At 39.4% G+C, this 13,950-nt stretch overlaps 1 protein-coding gene across 1 annotated transcript in view; it reads left to right on the forward strand.

The window, feature by feature from the left end:
- Positions 1-13,950, forward strand: part of dpr11 (defective proboscis extension response 11) — an 80,722-nt gene that overhangs the window by 36,452 nt on the left and 30,320 nt on the right. The window contains exon 2 of the mRNA XM_032433923.2: positions 1,761-2,645. Coding sequence (XP_032289814.1) covers positions 2,480-2,645 — 166 coding nt within the window. The 5' untranslated portion in view covers positions 1,761-2,479. The remainder of the gene's footprint in view (positions 1-1,760; positions 2,646-13,950) is intronic.

The raw sequence follows: 13,950 nt of genomic DNA on the forward strand, positions 1-13,950 counted from the left end.
ACTTGCTGGACACCAGCTGCTGCTGACAGACAGCAAAATGAACAGAAATTCTGTGAAAAATTACCTTTTGAATACATACAGCTAAAATGTTGAATAGCCGTTGTGAAAAGCGACTAAATGAAAAGAGGAAAAATTTAAGAACGATTTCTAAAGGCAAAAATTAACATTTAATTAACCGTGCAGATAGCAAACAAATGGGAATAAAAATGGGCAATAAATTAATTACCTTAAACTGAGATTCTCATAATAAAAACAAGTAAGATGTTCTAGTCGGGAGATCCCGACTAAGGTATATCCTGAACCCTCTTATTCCAACACCAAATAAATTAAATAAAAAAAAGTAGGCAGGGTTCGAACTCACAACTGACCGCATGCATTACTTGCTGTCGACTCTACTCAACAGCTACACCAGCAAAAACTTACTTTCCCCGATAGGGCTCGAACTCGCGACAGACCGCACCACTTGCTATGCCTCTACTCAGCAGCCACACCAACAATTAAGTACGTTTGATAAAAAAGGAACTGAAAAAGCATTACAGAAAAAAGTCGCAATTACCATGCTGTTAGAATGCGAAGCAGACGCGCATGAATGTGTGTGTGATGTATACAGAAATTCTTAAAGCTGTTAAATAAAAAATATATGTATATACACATATAATGTATATGTCCCATTCGATTGCGCAGTTGAATATAACTTTGGTTTTTTCTTAACTGATCTTTATGAAATTTTCTACAGTATATCTTATTGTACCATATAATATTGGTGTATTCTGAAAAGGTCAATTGCATTTAAATTGTGGCTTGAATTGCTTGGCAATAAAAGTTGGGTTATTAACTTGATTTATAGCCCTAAGGTGGTAGCGGGGAGGTAGTGATAGGTATAAAATGAAAGATACTAGACATATGTATATATAATATTCTAGAAGCAACATATTATGTTTGGTGGCTCTAGCTCTCATTATTTACCCAATTTGCTCAAAAAACAGGATGTCGATATTGGTTTTTATCGATTGCTTGGAAACAACGTAGGTAATCGATTATCAGAAACACACTCGATCTGTGCAGGCACTAGGAGCACCTACATCTAAAATTTCAAGTCTCTAGCTCTTATAGGTTCTGACATCCTTGCGTTCATACATACGTACAGACGGACAGGCAGACAGATGGACATGGTTAGATCGACTCGGCTATATACAATATACCCTTATACCAATTTTAAATGGGTCCAGGGTTTAAAAATATTTGACTTGTAATATTTACAATTCAATAAGAACTGTCTGCTTTTCGCAAATTATGTTTTTATAATTTAAACTCGCAACAAATGACCCACCATCATCAGCTGTGAGTCTTGCTGTAAACTGTTTTCGTGGTTAATGAGATAAGCGGCAAATACAAATACAATGATGGATTTTAGAGATATATGTGAGATATAGGCGTTGCGGCATTGAATACGAATTGCAGCGGACAGTGGCATCTGGCAAGGCCAATTGGGGGCACTAAGTCCGCAAATGGCGTAAGTTGAGATAATTAATTGAGCGCAAAACTAAACACGAAAGCAGCAAAAGCAATTATCTACAATAACACAGGGACACACATGCAAGGAAGCTGGCCACGCCCAACACACACACACAACACACACACACAAATGTATAGGGCTAAGTAGAGTAAATCACTTGGCATTTAGCAGTAGCAAATAAATCGATTCTCGACCGCTATTAACGGTACATTAAAAACCCTGATTGCCTTTTATTTCATTCCAGATAAATGCGCCCGAAATAAACACAAATCCAAAGGATACGAAATTGGCCCCAACCTGACAGATGTTGTTTTTCAGCTGGAATAACAACTCGTCCGCGTGGATCAATGTGTGCGGTCTTCGGAGTGTGAAGAACTAAAGAAAGACTTACTTACAGTGCAGCCAGTGGAGAGCTCATAAAACTAAAAGAGACAAAATAGAAGACAAACTAAAACAATAACAGGCACAAACAAATAAACAATCGTATGCAAAAATTATGAACAGTCGTCGAAGTGCGGAAGTGTGAAAAGTTTGCGCAATAAAATTGACAATAAAATCGACAAAAAAAATCAAAGCAAAAGCGACCGTCCCATAAAAGATCGCCGACTCATGCGATTTACGTGTATATCTACATATATATATTCACAGCAAATAATTTTTATTTGTCAAATTGTTTGCGCGTTAAATTTCGTCAACGTGCGCAGAAATCAAGAGTGAAACAAACCGAGTGGCAAAATCCTTAACATTTCGTATACGCCACGTGTTCGCAGTCAGCAAAACCAACAGAAGTAGAGATTTATTTCGGCTAGGTGTTAAATGCGTTTACATATCTCTGACGCGGCAATTGCCGCCTTCTTTAGTACAGCGAAATATAAGTAAATGTGAAAGTGCCGAGATTCGCATTATTTCTGCGTAGGTGAACACAATTATCAGAGCTCTCAAAAAGAGGGGCGGGAGCGCAGCATGCGCTTGTGGAAAAATCGATCCAAAATGCGAATAGCCGCAGTTGGCCGGGTGCCCATCAGCACCACCATTACCAGGAACACCACCAGGAGCACTAACGGAGCAACACATAGCTCCAAGCCGCTGGCACAGCTACTTATTGGCGGCATTCTCTACATGACAATTGGTAAGTCCTTAAAGAAAAAACAATCTTAATTTGAAATATTAAAGATAATTGTGTTCTGGCCTGCAATTAACATTTCAATTTGCTTTTACCCAATTAGTTGATTAACTCTTTTTGTTAATTATGTAAGTGGCTAGAAATGCTTTTGGGTTAATTAATCAAATTAAAAGCTTTTATTGACCTCAGATAGCCCAAAACTTTTGCAAATTCTGCTTGAACGCAACTTATATATTTATTAAGGGTATGCCGCAAACGTTTTTGTGAGTGATGAAAAGCAAAATAAGTAATTAACTGATATACTGAAGATTTGTCCGAGCAAGTGGTTACCTGCTAATGAAACCCGACTTTGTACGTGAAAAGTTTAAAATTGAACCCCATTTTCCACCCAGAGAAGTAAAGCGTAGTGAAAAGGCTTCAATGATATTTTTCATAGATTTTTTCTAATATTCTTAGTCAGCAAAATAAATATATCAGTTTAGGTTACAATTGTATATATTTATAAATTTTGCTATACAAATACGTCCTAATTTGTGAAAAGCGGAAGATACTTTCAGTACAATTACAGCTTCATTAGCAGATAAATGTGTATACAAGTGTGCGTATGTATGTGTAATTATCATTAAAAATGAATGAGTGCCTGTCGGCCTGATATTGTAATATCGACTTCAGTCCTAAGGGGTTGCGGCTATTGTTGTTGCTGTCGAAAAATTGTGAATGATGCAATTTACAAATTTACGATTGCTAGCAGCGCAATTTAACAGCTGAACCCAAAATAATTTTAAAATATATGAAATTAATAGCAAAAAAAAATAATAAAAAAAATATATACACAACAGTAAGTCGCAATTGAAATACTCTATCGAAATAAATTCAAAATTAAATAAATAAAATAAAATTTTTGAAGCGTTTTCCCATAAAAACTTTAACAGCAAGATAAATTTACTTTGATGAAAATATACACGTTGGTTGCAATTCAATTTTCACCTACTAGCTGTTACAAACAAGCTTACAAATTAGTTTACCCCTTTTGTAGGAGCAACTGTGGCCGCAGCTGGCTGTATAAATTGGTTTTTTGTTCAACACGCATACGGCCCGTGGGCTGCCAGCTGATTTTTTTTTCTGATTTTCTCGCTTGCATTTGCCACGTGCTCTTATGCAAATAATCGCACACACTCGTACGTGCACTTCATGTCAAAACAGTTAACTCACTTAGTCAAGAGGCTGCCAATTTCCACTCGCTGGCAGCCGTTGGTTTAATCACGGCTCCATTCAGCCTAAAATTGCTTTAACTATGGCAAATGATTGATTTTATTTAAAGCATAAACGATTTTAATGAAGCCCGACAGCTTTTCGCAGAAAAAGTGCTTGGAGTGGAAATTAGAATGAAAATTAAAGGAAATTTTTTCGATTTTCTGATTTTACTTCATTGCTTCTACAAGATGCTATTAGCGTACTTTTTGCTGCCTCCACAGATTTAAGGGGACGGTTAGAGGGGTGCCCCAGATCAACAAGAAAAGTGAAAAAAGTGAAAAAGCAAAACATGAAAACATAATTCATGAGCTTGGGCAAAATGTTGAATTGTAAATGATCAGACGCTGGCAGAGGGTAAACAAAGAGCCAGCCATCGGCAAGGCAAAACTTTAAGCCAACGCAAATGAGCAGACAAATATGCCAGAGAGAGAGAGAGGACCGAGAGCAGGAGAGGAGCTCAAAGTTGGCCAACTGAAGGGCGGCCATAAAAAATGCTGTTGGATTTTAATGCCATAACTGGGCTTGTTGTCCGTGTGAGGGTAAAAAAACTTTACAGTTGACCCAGCCCCCAACTAGTAGCTCGACTTATATCGTGCTTATAAAATATCTTTATTGATTTTTCTCGCTGTGCATGGCTTGAAGTTCTTTGCTTTTTACAGCAAATTCACTGGGCGCACAGTTGTGCCCCTTGCCCCGGTGCCCCGCTGCCCCGCAGCGTCATTGACTTTTACCTCTGCCTCGGCAGAGGCTGGGTGTAAGATTGATTTATTTGCCATTCCGTTTGGTTTTATTTTTAAACATTATTCATAACTTTTCCGTGCGGCTGCGGCTTTGTTGTAATTTATTTCTGAGCAGCGTCAAAATAAATTGAACGAAATTTGTTAGCATTTAAAAATGATTTGCATGCCAGGCGAGCAACATCATGGCCCACGATTGCCAATCGTGTCTCAGCCAAATAAGAACTTAGACTTTGGGCACACTTAAGTGCTCTAAAAGCGCACGTAATGCGCGTGGCTAGCCCTTAGGTTGTATTACGCATACGCCATGTAGTGTGTCTATGACTTATGGCAATAAAAATATAATCAAGAACTCGTCGCTTTGGTTTTTTGCCAGCTTAACAATTGTTTTTATTTCACTTGCTCTTTTTTATTTTTATTTTTTTCTGTTGGCTGCCTTTTACTTATGAAATTTATTTATTTGTATTTATTTTATTTTTGTTGTGGGAAAACTTTTTTACTTTCATTTTTAGTTGGGGACATTATTTTTCTGCTTTTATTTCCGTCCGTTTTTGGGTTTATTGCAGTTTTCAGCTGTCGCAGTGGCTGTCTCTCTTTCCCCGCCCTGCCGACCCTACTGTTCCACTTTCCAATGCCACTCGCGCATTTTTCCGCCGAAATAAATGAAAAAAAAATATTCGTTTCCAGTTCCGTCTGCCATTTTCACGAATTTTCCTTGTGCAGCATAGAAAGAACTTTGCGCCGTTGCGTTTTCCTACTTTGGCTCTCGTCGGCGCATTTAATCCATTGCGTTCGCGCATTTTCCCACAGCTCCCCAAAAACACTGCGGCAGAAGAAAAAGCAAAACTCAAAACAATGAAATGAAAAATTATAGCTGGCACCCGCCGCACTCACAGCTCGCTCTTGCAGCTGCTTTGTCAGTGTAAATGTGTTTTTGCCATCAATTTTTATTGCAAGCAGAGTGTATCAATAAATTTTACAGCATTGTGCGGATTTAAAAGCAAAACTGCATTGGCTTTTTTCTCTTCACACCCCGCCCACGAGTACACACACGCACACACCCTGTCAGCACCTTATGGGCCATTGAATTGGTTTATGACATTCGGAGCTGGGCATAAAATGCTCTTTCGCAATGTGGCTCAATTTGCCTTCGATGATGTCGTCTTTAGGCCATGATTTTCAACTGTTGATTGCCATTTGCTTGGCTAAGAGCCTTAGCATATGCAGCAATTAGCCGTAATTGGCTTATAAAATGCTCCACAATTGTCAGTGAAAAGTACAATTTCCAGCGAAGAGCTTTTAGAAGAGCAGTGGAATACCCTTTGCATTTAGCTAAATTCTGATATCAATAAAATTTCCATATTCATATAAATGCGATTTAATTAATTTGTATACAAAAAGTATGCTTAACTGTTGTCAAAAGCTGTCAATATTTAATGTTAGTGCTGTAATGTGCCTAAGCCTATCTGCGGAATTTATAGCATATAAGTTAAACAAAGCGCTTATAAGCAAAATCAATATGCTTTATATCAAAATTAATGGAGTTGCAATCACAAGCAACACACACAGACACACACAAACCAACACACTCACATACACAGCAGCATGGAAAAAGTGTTGACAGCTGCTTTTATTCACCTGTCAGACACAGAAGCCGCTAAACTGTTGATAAGAAGACAGAAGACAGATCCGGCAGCTGGTCGTCAGACCGTGTGCTCCAGCACCGGCAGTTATGGATCCGGGTATCACCCCGTTATAACCATGGGCGGGCAAAGGGACAAGCGAGTCCCGTGTCCAGGCCATCAGCAGGGAGCTGCGTTGAAGCCAGAGACAAGCGTTGTGACAGCACAGCCAATAAAAATCCTTCACAATCATTTATCAATAAGTATCAGGACGGGACGACGCCGATAGAAGGCGTCCAACCCATCAACCGTCCTTAGGGAAGGACTTTCTGAAGTTGGAGCGGGGCAAACATTACATGAGAGCATGTAAAAAGTATGGAAATATCAAATAATCATGTATAAGTGGTGCACAAAATATGTCAGCTTCTAGGGGAGGAAACGAAAAAAAGAAGAAAAACGTTATCAGGCCTGAGCAGTCCGAACATTGCTGGACTGTGGACTATGTCGGACTCTGTGTAAATGTCACAAAGTTCAAGCTATAATAAATGACATCGGATGTCGCTTGACACTGAAATATATATTTTGAAGTACCCGATAAAAACAACTGTCAATGGAATGATGAGAGTATATAACTATTCTAAGCTAGGCCAGCTTATGAGTCAGACATGAAACTGAAAATAAAATTTTTGCAGCAACAAAATGATATAACTGATATATGTGCTACACATAATACAAATGCTATTAATGATATTAATGATTTAAATAAGTATTTTCCTTTCCTGACTCGAGGTCCGGCGTTTTTATACGCTGAACCCATTAAAAATGGGTATAAGGGTATATTGTATATGTGCAAAATCCAAATGTATGTAACAGGCAGAAGGAAGCATCTACGACCCCATAAAGTATATATATTCCTGATCAGCACCAATAGCCGAGTCGATCTAGCCATGTCCGTCTGTCTGGCCGTCCGTATGTATGAACGCAAGGATCTCAGAACCTATAAGAGCTAGAGACTTGAAATTGAATTGCTTGGAAACGACGTAACTTATCGGTTATCGAAAACACACTCGATCTGCGCAGGCTTTAGGAGGACTTACAGTTATTATTTTAATGTCTCTAGCTCTTATAGGTTCTGATATCGTTGCTTTCGGACATACGATCAGGCGTTCGTACATACGGACGGACAGATGGACGGACGGAGTGAGAGATAGGCGGACTTGACTTTGATCGACTCGGCTATTAATGCTGATGAAGAATATATAAACTTTACGGAGTCGGAGTTGCATCATTCTGCCTGTTACATATATTTGCACAAATACATAATACCCTCTTTACCCATTTTCAATGGGTTCAGGGTATAAATAGAGGATCTCTACAAACTGGCAAAAATAAAAATCTGCAGCAGACATGCTGTAAAAAACCCCACAAAAAAAAAAAACACTCAAGATTTTAATTAATTTTTATCAGCGCTGCTGCTGTCTGCCTTTTGCCTTCTGACGGCTTTTTAGCATAAAGTGAAGTGAAAATGTAATTCAATTTTGGCGAGCAGCAATCTCAGAGGTGGGCTGAAAGGGGCGTCGAATGTGGGCGGGAATGGGGAGCACGCTGCAGCTGACAGTTCAATTCGGTAGAAGTGTCTCTGAGAGTTATGTGCTGTCGCTTTACTTTTGTTTACAGCCAGCGTAGAGCGCCTTTTTGCAAGGCAAAATGAGTGCCAATTGTCACACCCCCCAGCCCCTAGCCAACACCCTGCCACAGCCAATCAGCTGGCCGAGCCCAGAGCCGAATGCCCAGAGGCAAGCTCTCAAACAATATCTGATAAGCTGCATCATGCATTTGCATACTTCCGGCAATTTGTTTTTGTGCGAACCAAACGAATCGAGACAAATGCAATAAGCGCACAGAACACACACACACAAAACACAACTACAAAAAAAAAACTAAAAACAAAAAGCAAGAAACACACAACGCATACAGATAAAACCGAACGAGCGGGTGCACTGCATCGCATCCTGCTCGCTGCATTTCCACACAAAAATGAAAGCGCCGTAGCTGTTCGCATTGTGCATTCAAATTACGCTGCCGCATTGTTCCTGTTCCTTCCTCGTAGTCTCATAACCAATTCCTATCCAACCTCACCCACCATCCTATCCTCCAATGCCCGATACCCCATTGCCAATACCCTACCTCTCGCTCCCGTCAGACCGCTCCAGCGCTGTGTTTATTTACGTTGTTTGCCATTTGTTGTGCGTTCTCTCGACCCAGCCCGATGCCCTTCCCCCTTGCCCTTTATGCATACACATAGTTTTCAAAAATATTGTTAGCTATAAATTCGGCGACACGCGCTAAGAAAAAAATTGGCGAGAGAGACAGAGAGAGACAGAGAGAGAGAGAGAGAGAGAGAGAGAGAGAGAGAGAGAGAGAGAGAGAGAGAGAGAGAGAGAGAGAGAGAGAGAGAGAGAGAGAGAGCGAGAGGAGGCAGCAAGCGCTCTGTATCTGTATTCACAAATTCCGGCATTTGTTTAGAAACTTCTTCATTCCGCGCCAGTTTAATATTAACTTTGAACCTAGTGAGGTCCTCTTTCCCTCGCTGCCCTAGCAACTGCTGAGACGAACTGAGTTACAGTTATAGTTACGGTTATAGTTACAGTTACAGTTGCAGTTACAGTTACAGTTACAGTTTCAGTTACATGTGTACTCACCATCTGTGTATACATATATTGCTTCAGCCATAAATCTTTATTATCCGCGGGATCTGTGGGGGCAGCCACTCGTGCAAGCAAATGCATCTGCCGGAAAAAATCTTTAATGAACTAATATTTTTATAACTATTATAGAATGGTATGTGAGTTGAAATAGTTCGAAAGAAGAAAAGACTCTCTTAAATTTAGTATTACAAAAAAAATTGATCTATAAAATAAGGTAAAAAAATGCAAAATTAATATAATAAAATAAATAAAATAGAAATAACGTAATATTAATTAGAAGCAACTGATCAATTTATAAGCGAAAACGTTTTCAGTAATTGGTTAATATAAAGAGAGCAAAGGATGTAAATAAAATAAAATCAAATAAATAAAAAGAATTAAAATACGGAAGCATAACACGAAAACTAATTACGAAAAGAAAGTAAAGAAAGGAAGCAAAGCAGTTCGCAATAATAGGTTCAACAAGTAAGAGGTTAAGTCGGGAGCTCCCGACTAGGGGATACCCTGAACCCTCTTCTTCCAACATCAAATGCATATATATATTCTATTAATGAAGCTATATGTCAAGTGTGGTGGCTCTTATTATTGCCCAAAAAACAGCATATCAATATCGATTTTTATCGATTGACAGACAGACATGGCTATATCGACCGGCTATTGGTGCTGATCAGGAATATATATACTTTATGTGGTCGGAGATGCTTCCTTCTGCCTGTTACATATATTTGCATTTTGCACAAATACAATATACCCTTATACCCATTTTTAATGGGTTCAGGGTATAATAAAACACTCTAAAATATTTGGTATAAGTGATATCTCCAAAAGATTGAACTATATGTATAACAAATATTTGTGATAAATAAATAAATACGATAGTGAACTGTGTCAGCTGTGCGATTGCTCATGGGCGTTGATAAATAATACAAATCATTGGATTGTTTTCCTATGGAACACAACTTTTTCCATTGACACGATAGATAGAAAAAACCAACTAGATCTGAGGGTACAAAAAAATGTAACAAATTAAAATGGCAAATGCTCGAATAGAAATACGTTCAAATGGAAACCTCTAATAAAAAAAGTACAGAGAGACATTTCCATTACTGCGATTAAATCGTTGGGCAGACAAAAAGAAAGTGGGAGGAAGGGAGATCGAATGAATGAATAGAATGACATGGTTTACGAAGGGCAAAGAGTGGGAGTTGGGAACATGCAGGATTTTGGCCTCTAGTCCTTCCGCATCAACGCGGCTGACTGTGAGCTTGCGATAGGATACGATTTTGCTATTATTTCAATTGTTATTGTTTATATTCATTGGATGCTGCTCCTGCTACTGCTGCTGAATGGAAGCAAAATGCTTGCCATAAAATATATACATTTTTGCTTTTGATGTATCTTTTTATGGCGCATAATATTAGCCTGACATAATTATCAATCTTTACGGCCAGCCGAAATGGCTAACATAAAATGAATCATGGCCGAACGCGCGTAGATAGCATACAAAACCGAAGGAAAAAAAACGCATGCCAACGTTGCGTATGCGCAATGTGGCACACAATTGTTGCTTAACCGAATACCGGAATTGGGCGTAAAGGCAAAAGGATTCGCCATTACACACGAGCACAAGCTGATAAAATTAGCAATTCCATGCCATTTGGTCGGTAATATTAGCAGCAAATATATTCATGCCGACTCCCTGACGGCCTCTGGCGGCGGCAGCAGACGGGGCGTATGTATGTTGCACAAGCGTGACGTTGCAGTGCCTGTGTGAAATGCGGGCTGAACGTTTGCGGTTTGGCCTCGCCTCGCTGGCTAGAGCCCCTGTCAATGTTCATGTGGTCGTTTCTATTGCCACTCTCAGCCCTCCTCACCCCAATCCCCGGGACAGTGTGGCGTGGATGCGTGTCGAAGCATCTCAGTCGGAAAATGGGTGACAATTCATGACAGTGCAATGCGCGTAATTTGCATATAGAGTCGAACCGTTAGCCCATTCGTTGGCTCGGTGCCTGGTTGCCTCGTTTGGTTGGTCCCCGGCTCGTTCTGGGCTCCCAGGCTGCGCTTTTTGTCGCCTCTCTGTCAAATTCTCTAGTGAATTTTTGACACACACACACACACCGTCACACTGTCACATTATGCAAAAATTCATTTGCAGTGCATTTTTGCATCGGGCTAAAAAGAAAACTCGTTCAAATTTTAAATGCAAATGATACCGAAAATGGGCGTGCCGCACAGGTGGACGAGCTGATGATGGTGGTGCGTTGACAAAGTCAAGCACCCAATTTGCGGTTGCAGCTGCTAGATTGAAAACAAAATTAGTTTTCTTTTAATAAGCCAAAGCAGCCGCCGATAAAATCAGTTAGTTCGAGCTGTTTCACTGCAGTTCAAAGCGTCGAGACTATGCATATATTGCATTTTGTGTGGCTGCCCCAGAAAAGCTAACGAGAAATTTTATCGATCGAAATCGACAAAATTTTCAGGAGACATACAAGCATATTTTTGGCCTTAGTCAAATCGGATAAATGTACGTGAATTTCGCATTTTAGCTCCATAATAAAATGAGGCTTGCCAATATGCATTTGAAAATTATGAATTTAGATCTTGTTAGAATAATTGTAAATATTTAACTTTTAATTCTGGTAATATATGATTAAATATGCAATATTCTGCAGCCTTTTAAATCACTTATCTAAATAAATAAATGAAATGAAATCAATTGATAAATAAATAAAATATTCATTAAGCATATATGCATAAATTTATATACATTATATATTGCAAATTGAGCACATTTGCGCAATTAAATTTAACACTTTGCGATGCAGCGAGCATATTTGAAATGCGAACTTTGTAGGTCGCATGGAATGTACGACAAAAATGCCGAAGGCATTCGCAAAGATCCTGCCCGGCTGCATACCAGGATAATGGCACTGTTCCCCGCACGCCCATAACAAATAAACACGAGCTGTGTGCGGACGGCTATTTCTTTTTTATTTGGTTCATTCGACGGCAAACAATGTGGAATACTTGCGGTCTGAATGTGGTACGAAACACGCCAACCAGCCAACCAGCCAACCGGCTATGCTGGTGGGCGGGGAAAGTGGCTGGGCGTGATCTGGGCTGTTTGGAAAAGCAATCGCTAGGTAAATGTAAAGCAACCCGCGGCGCATAATACATGCCCAAGGCTGCATTCAGAAAGCAGCCCGTCAGCCAGCCAGTCAGTGTTCCATATTCTAGGGATTCTGCGAGAGAAACAAAAAAGCACACCCAAGAACTTTAGTTCTGTGGCTGCAGCCGATTCATGAGTGCAGGAAATGCTTTATGACTCGGTCGACGTTTCCGCTGCACCATAAACAGCGAGCAGGCAAATTGAAATCTTGCTGACATTTAGTCCATACTCCCCCTATTCGCCCAGTTGGCCAAAATTCATAGCCACCATTGCAAGCTCTACCCGCCCTTTTGGCCGCCCGTTGAGTTGGCAAGTTTTTTGTTCCATTCGCTAAAGTCGCAGCACAGCCAGCCAAAATGGCGTCGACTTTGACTGAAGCATCAGCCAAGGCTCTAACTGCTCATAATTTATGCTAACGGCAATTTAAACTTTGCCTGTTATTTATTAAAGCCATGTTCAGTCCCCTCTCAGCACAGACTTTCAAGTTTGGCCACTGCAAGTCGCGCTTTCTATTGAATACACCAGGAAAGTGTAAAGCACGCACAGTGGGTGTGCTTCGCTTATTTGCACATATAAATATTATGTAAATATATATATATATATATATATATATATATATATATATATATATATATATATATATATATATATATATCTATATATATATATATATGGGTAAATATAAATATTACTTATTCACAAGCACCTGGTTTAAGGTTTATCAACCCGCTGTTTTAAATTGTTTTAAGAAAGTCTAAACTTTTAAAATTACAATTGTACTCTTATATTATTTTATTTTTGGTTTTTTTTTACACACGGTCACATTCTTAAAAAAATAAAATCGTTTTCTTCATAATTATTATTTTTTATTTTTGTTTGTTTGTTTTATTATAATTCTTTAAATTTTATTATAGTTTTGTCTTCAACTTTTATTTTTTAAATTTTTTCTAGCCAAAAACATTTTGTTTTTAAATTTTACTCATCAGTATTGTTTAATTTGTATTCCATGTCCGATTAATGTATATGTATGCAGGCCAATTTTTTAACCCAGTTTCAGCAGTAACTTTGCTATGCAACTTCTTTGGCTTCTAATTAGTCCAATTGGATTTTTGTTTTATTGCCGGCCGATCTGTAAATAGAATGAAAGTAGTATTGTAGTTTCTGGTACGGTTTGCCTGGCCTATTGCCACTGTTTGTTATTGGCACCCAGATGGACCCCTATTTGACTGCTGTGTGCAGCCCAAAAACTGACCCAGATTTACGGCCAATCGGGCGGGCTTAACAATGTCTGGGGTGTTGCTACCCGGTTCTTGTACTTGTTTGTTTGTCCATGTACTATGTCTGACGCTCATACCCAACGCTCATACTACAACACTATCCACAGTACCCCGCAGTCGTAGTGTCGTCGCAGAGTGCCATCAAATTGTTGCCGCTGGAGGACGTCAGCAGACGGAGCACTAAACGTGTTTCGTGAGTGTGTGTGTAGTGTATGTAGTGTGTCTTGTGTGTGTTTCAGTTTGGTTTGAGGCAACTCTGGCACGTACTGTTTGAGTGAGTCACCGCCAGCTTCAGCTGCAGCCTCAGCATCGGCGTTGCCTGCAAACGAGTTAAGTGTTTTATATTTTCGTTTAGCAGCTGAAAGTTGCATCCTTTACTGGGTCCCGACTCTCAGCTGCACTAACTGCTGCCGGCTGCGTTGTTTTTATGCAAAAGTTAAAAGGCAGTTTTGTTGCCATACACACAATATTGCCATTGCAGTTTAAAGCGCTTTCAGTTTTCAGATTTCAGGAGTTTTATTGGAAAATTGGACAGATTGAGGTA

Source organism: Drosophila virilis, chromosome 2 (genome assembly GCF_030788295.1).
Source record: "Drosophila virilis strain 15010-1051.87 chromosome 2, Dvir_AGI_RSII-ME, whole genome shotgun sequence".
NCBI classification, from domain to species: Eukaryota; Metazoa; Arthropoda; class Insecta; order Diptera; family Drosophilidae; genus Drosophila; species Drosophila virilis.